The following is a 6,044-nucleotide window of genomic DNA, read 5'->3' on the forward strand; positions in this document are numbered from 1 at the left end:
TCACGTCAACATTTAACAGATTCATTAACGATTTAGTTAACGGAGGGGGCAAATTGTAGGGTTTTCGTGACGTTGAGTATGTACTGGTAAATGTCCTCAAAATCGGGTATGAATTCGTAAATGACCCTATAGGTTGGGGGGTTTTCTGTAGTTTGTCCTACAAATTTTGACTGAAATAAAGGGTTAACTGTCGATTTACCCCTTGAATTTGTATGCTACTTTCAATTTGCACCTCAACTTTTTTTTTTTGTTGGTGGAAAATTGAGTACACGAACTAATTTTTATTGCCAATTCCACCCTATCGTCTAAATAAAAAAATAGGCTTATTTACTGTAGCACCCCCCAAAAATTTGGGAAAAACCCCTTTTTCCCCCCCCAAAAGTAAAAAGCCCCCACTTCCCCTCTCACCGGTTTTTTTGGGTTTCTTTCCCCCCCCCCCCCCCCCCCCCCCCCCCCCGGCCGTTAACGTCATCCACAATACAGTAAAAAAGTCTGACGTGTCAGGGGCATTATGGTAATAGCATCCACGTGGGCCAATTGCTGACCTTAGTCAGTTGCCTACGTGGCATATTGGACCCCACAAGGCGTTGAAAATCCTAATCTAAGTGGCTGAGTTCATAAAATCAGGCTAAAGACCCCCTTCTCAACCGATAAAATTTGGGGAGATTAGGGTTTGGACTGTGTCGAAGAGAGAGATTCGAACATTTGAGAAGAACCGAAAATTGCGGAAGAGTGAAAATAGTTTGAGAATCAAAATCTGGGCATTGCGAGAATATTGGACAGATTAGACAATGACGATGCCGAGAGAGAAAGGAGGTTCTCAACCCGAGTACGGTAAGTGGCCCTTTGCTTTGGCTTTTGCTTTTGATTTTGAAATGAAATCGACGAAAGCGATAGATTTATAAAGTGTGGTCCAGGTTTAAACTTCTTTATTGTCTGCTTGCTTTGTTGGGTCGGGTCCGAAGGTGTTGTGGTCCCATATATGTTGCTGTTATGTTTTCTTGTTTATTAATTGTTCAAAGGTCGTTTTAGTGCTTTACTAGTTGTTTTCTTGTTTACTAGTTCTTGTTTGCTAGTTGTTTAAGGGTCGTTTTAGTGTTGACTGGTAGTTTGGTGGTTGTGTTGCTATACATATGACTAGGCAGTGGTTAAACTATACGTAAGACTAGGCAATGGTTGAAGTGTGTGTTTTTCTGTTCTGTTCTGCAGATGACAAAGGAATAGTCACCTTTGAAGTACATCATGGAGGTAAAATGGTAAAATCCCAAAACCTCAATGAGTGGTGGTTTTATGTGGGGGGTTCTGTTGATTATTTGGACTGGTGTCTTTTGGACTACATAAATTTGTTAGAGATAAATGTTTATGCAAAAGAGCTTGGGCATCATGACCAAGTGGTTGTGACAGGGATACAAAATGATAAAAAAGTGTGTATAGATAGTGATGTTCAGCTACTTGATTGGTGTAATTTGGTGCCTCCTAGCTTTCAAAGAGTGATTGTCATTTACTTGGAACACCCCACTATTATTAGTGTGGATGAATCTGCAGTGGCTTGGAGTGAGAGAGGTCCTATTGCAAGAAACCTATATGCTGAATTTGAACAATCTGGTTATGAGGATATGTATGAAGAGGATGAGGAGGATGAAAAGGATGAAGAGGATGAGGAGAATTGCATTGCTGTTGATGAGGAGGACGAGGGTGATGAAGGTACTGTTCATGAGCCTATACATGTGGAGGAAGCTGGTGATGAAGGCATTATTCCTGAGGGTACAAATGTGGCTTAGGATAGGCATGAAGGAACTGTTCATGAGGGTATAACTGTGGATGAGGAAGATGATGAAGGAACTGTTCCAGATGGTATAAATATGGAGGATGAGACTATATATGAAGAGGGAGAGAATGACAAAAGGGCTGAAAATGATTGTGCAGACAGTGAAGACCCTGAATTTTATGATAGTGCTTATGACCAAAGTGAAGATGAACAATGCTTGCTGGAGAAGGATGATAGAGCATTTGACAACTATGTTGACCACAATGCTCCAGATTTTGATCCAGCTGCAGATGAAGGAGAGAAATTAGAAGATATGGTTGTAAGTGATGAGAAAAAGGAGCAATCATCACCAAACTTCTTCTTAGTCTGGCCAAGCTCCTTAACCATCTCACCAAGCAGCTCAGCCATCTCACCAAGCAGCTCAACCATCTCACCAAGCAGCTCAACCATCTCACCAATCAGCTCAACCATCTCACCAACCAGCTACAACATCTCAGTTTAAACAATCCTCTAAAGCTTCTCAGTTTGAACAAGCATCTCAAGCTGCTCAGTTTGAACAAGCCTCTCAAGCTCCTCAGTTTGAACAAGCCTCTGAAGCTGCTCTGTTTGAACAAGTATCCCAATCTCAAGCACCAAATTCGTCTCAGCCTTTATAAGTTTCCCCACAAAGTAAAGTTAGGTTTAAGTCTCCAGCTAAGAAGAAAGCCTTGTTGGCAAAGTTTAAGCCATGGAGATATTGAAAATCTCTCCTCTGTTTTTGCTGTGTCTTGGGGAATACATGTGAATTTGGAGGGTAGAAATTGTCTATTTGAATGTCTACTTTGTTTTTGGGTACAAGATTGTACAGCATTGCCATAGATGGTGCATATTCAGTGAATAGGAGCATATGAGATCTTTTGTATTTCATTTTGGCATTACCATGGTTTAAACATGTGCTTAGAAAGTCTTTTGAGTTATGGTTTAAACTGTACAATTTATGTACAAGACTATATACAGTTTATGTAAAGTTATGAATTAATGGCAGTTGTAAAGCTCTTAAAGGTTTCAACAATTACTGTTGCTTACATAAGTCTTTAGTCTTAACCATTACAAAAGAAGCTTTGAAACCATTACAAAAGGGCTTTCAAATCATTACATTTGCAAAATGCTAGAGCCATTGCATTGCATAAAGACTCTCATCTAAATTGCCATTCAACTAGGTACATTACATAACATTACCTAACTTTCAAACATACCACATTGCCTAAGTTACATTACACAACACTGCCATACCAAATCATAAATACAAAGGCCTAAGAAATAAACACAGCAATCCACAACTTCTTCTCTCTTGCTCTCGCACGCTCAATCTGATCTTCAAATTCTCTCTTTGTCCTCAGCAACCAAGCCATCAGAGCTCTCTCACTGGGAGGCATTTCAATATCAACCCATACAAAAAACCCACAACCTTTTTTCCCCCTCTGCATTCAAACAACAATTCCATCACATTCTCACAATTTTTTTATTCTTCAAATTTTCGATAAAATGGCAAATACAAAACCTACCTCTGACTTTGGACACGCAAAGAACTTCCAAAGTGGGTTGGACTCTGTCCAAGAAGTCTGCAGCCGAGCAAGCCTCCCACAATAGCTATCAGGTGCAGCAAGGGCCACCTCTTCTCCTCGTGGAGGTTCTTTCCTCATCTTCACACCCTTTAATCGATCAAAGATGGAGAGATTTTTGTCTGGAGAACCTTAAATCCTTCAAATGGTGCTAAGTACTTGCTCTGAGTTTAGAAACCCTATTATCGAAGAAGAAGACTGAGGATTCTCATCATCAGCAGCTTAAATTAGGATTTTCAACGCCTTGTGGGGTCCAATATGCCACGTAGGCAGCTGACTAAGGTCAGCAATTGGCCCACGTGGATGTTATTACCATAATGCCCCTGACACGTAAGCCTTTTTGACGGTATTTTGGATGGCGTTAACGGTAAGGGGGAAGTGGAACACAAAACCACAAACTTTGGGGGGGTAAAGTGAGATTTGACCAAAATACCGAAAAATGCCCTTGGTTGATGCAAACATTAAGAATTGAAATTCTTAATTAAATGAGGATAATATGGTAAATTCACACTTTTTCATATTTAAAAAAATTCAAATTAAAAGAAAAAAAAATATAATGGATCTTATTTTTATGGAACACAACTACCCATCATCTTTTTTAATTATAAAAAAGTTTGATGACATGACACGTATGTTTTCATAATTTTGTGCACCTAGGTCATTTACTCACCAATTTAAGTGGGTGATGTGGCAAAGTGGAGCCCACCTCCGCATAAAAATATAATAAAATATTCATCTTTTCAAATAATTAAAAGATTGGGTAAATTTCACTATGTGTCAATTAGTGGATCCACATAGACCACACATGTTGCGCCATGTGGACCAAGAAAATAAAAAATTTAAAAAGAAGTAAATAATATAATTAAAATTGGAGAAAAAAGATTTAAGATTTATTTCAAAAAATAAAACATCCCTTTTTTTTTTTTCTCCCGCATCCTTGTCAAACCAACCCCCATCTTTAAAAGTTAAATTCAAAAGGGTAGGTCAGTGTCCATAAATATAGTGAAAATAGACAGCCTTGCCCTAATCATTAGGTCACTCATGAAAGTGAGCACATCCAATGAAATCCTGACAACTGTAAGGAATAATAGAAAGGGAATTACAAGATTATTATGTGGCTAACGGTTTGAAAAAGATAGGAACAACCTCCAGCTAGCTTATGGGCCAGACAAGAAGTGGCCCAAAACTGAGTGGGTCTTACAAGCGTGCACTGTTTGTGCAAATAATCTCACGGGAGAATATTCGCTTCTAGATCCTTCAACCTTCGATCTTCCTTCTCTCTCTTCCTCGATTCCTGTAAAAAAAACTGGAGTAAATAGACCACACCCGGGGGGTGTTGGCCAAAGGCCCTCCGATGCCTAAGTTAGTTCGAGTGTTTGTAGGAAAACAATAGCTAAGCAAAGGGTACGGAGTTTTATGTAGGGTGTAAACCGGGTGGCCGGAGCCGTGTGTGGTGGCCGGAGCCGTGGGGAGAAAATATGGAGAGTGGAGAGGGAGAGAGAGCTTCGGGTATTTTTCTCGGGTATAAGGAGTAAGTTTAGATGTACCTTGAATGATGAATGAGGTCGTCTATTTATAAGAGCCTCGGGGCTAGGGTTTCGTAGGAATGGGCCTGATAATATCTGAATTAAATAGACATTATCTCTTAAGAAGATAATATCTGATTTAAATGATATTATCTTCTCTTTATTGTGATAATATCTTAATTAATGATATTATCTCTTTAAATAAAGATAATATCATATTAATTAAGATATTTATCCCAATTAATTAATTAGCCAGATAAACTGATTTAATTAATTAATTAAAGAGATAATCTTCTTTTCCACGTGGCGTGCCCTGATTGGAGACGAAAATATATGCTCCCACAAATGCCCCCAGCTTCTGCATGGCGCTTGTGTGGCATGTAGGAGATGAAATTATTTTTTTTCGGGCTCTCCAACTGTGTCTGGGCTTTATTATGTGAGTTGGACTCCTTCGCAGATTGGATTTCCAATTGGTGTAGGCTTCTGACTTTTGTTGGAGTTGGATTCCCAGTAGGAATGAGTTTGTGATTCCTTCTTGACCCGGGTTGTCCAACCTGTATAAATACAGGGCTTCTCTTCACTCTTTCTCATATCACAAACTTAACTTCTCTACCTTCTGGCTTGAGAAAGATTTTGGAGAATTTGTACTGCTTGTTGAGGAGAGGAGTTGCCGTGCATCCCAAGTAAGTCGAGCCCGTAAAAATATATATGTATGTATATATATATTTTTTAATTTTTTGGCAGCAAGGAGATGGTCCAGCATGAGTTGCAATTCGTGAGCAATAGCTGCCAAATAGCTGGGGGAATTGATGCTGGGATCAGATGGAGCATGATGTGCATGCTGGTCTTGGAGCTACATGGCCTGGGCTGGAGCATATGCATGCTGGGCCGGAAGCAAGGGCGTGGAGGAGCCAAGCCCAAAGTCAGAAGGAGGCGCATGCTGGGCTTCGGAGCCTGAGGCAGAAAAGGCGCTCGGCCTTGCGCACGAAGGGCTTTCCGCTGGGCGAGCAGGTTGCTCGCGCTGGCCTGTCGAGCTAGGGCTTGGGCCGAAAGCGCGCTGGCAAATGGGCGAGGAAGAGGCGGGCTGCGCGACTGGCCTGCGCAAAGCAGGCAGGCCTTGGCTGCAAGAGCTGGAAGACTGGCTGCCTG

The 6,044-nt window shown here is 40.7% G+C and overlaps 1 protein-coding gene across 1 annotated transcript; it reads right to left on the reverse strand.

Annotated features, from left to right (window-relative positions):
• LOC109946740 lies at positions 2,776–3,514 on the reverse strand. The gene is made up of 2 exons (XM_020555423.1): positions 3,313–3,514; positions 2,776–3,228 (listed from the first exon to the last, which is right to left on the reverse strand). Exons 1-2 carry the CDS (start codon positions 3,448–3,450, stop codon positions 3,061–3,063), a joined length of 306 nt encoding a protein of 101 aa, XP_020411012.1. The 5' UTR covers positions 3,451–3,514; the 3' UTR covers positions 2,776–3,060.

Source organism: Prunus persica, chromosome G1 (genome assembly GCF_000346465.2).
Source record: "Prunus persica cultivar Lovell chromosome G1, Prunus_persica_NCBIv2, whole genome shotgun sequence".
Classification (NCBI taxonomy): domain Eukaryota; kingdom Viridiplantae; phylum Streptophyta; class Magnoliopsida; order Rosales; family Rosaceae; genus Prunus; species Prunus persica.

What these genes read in the sequence shown, in the direction of transcription:
- LOC109946740 (XM_020555423.1), bottom strand. Translation starts at nt 3,450, where the DNA reads ATGAGGAAAGAACCTCCACGAGGAGAAGAGGTGGCCCTTGCTGCACCT. An exon ending in TTGCGTGTCCAAAGTCAGAG is followed by an intron (nt 3,229 to 3,312) that starts GTAGGTTTTGTA and finishes GTTTGAATGCAG; the next exon opens with AGGGGGAAAAAAGGTTGTGG.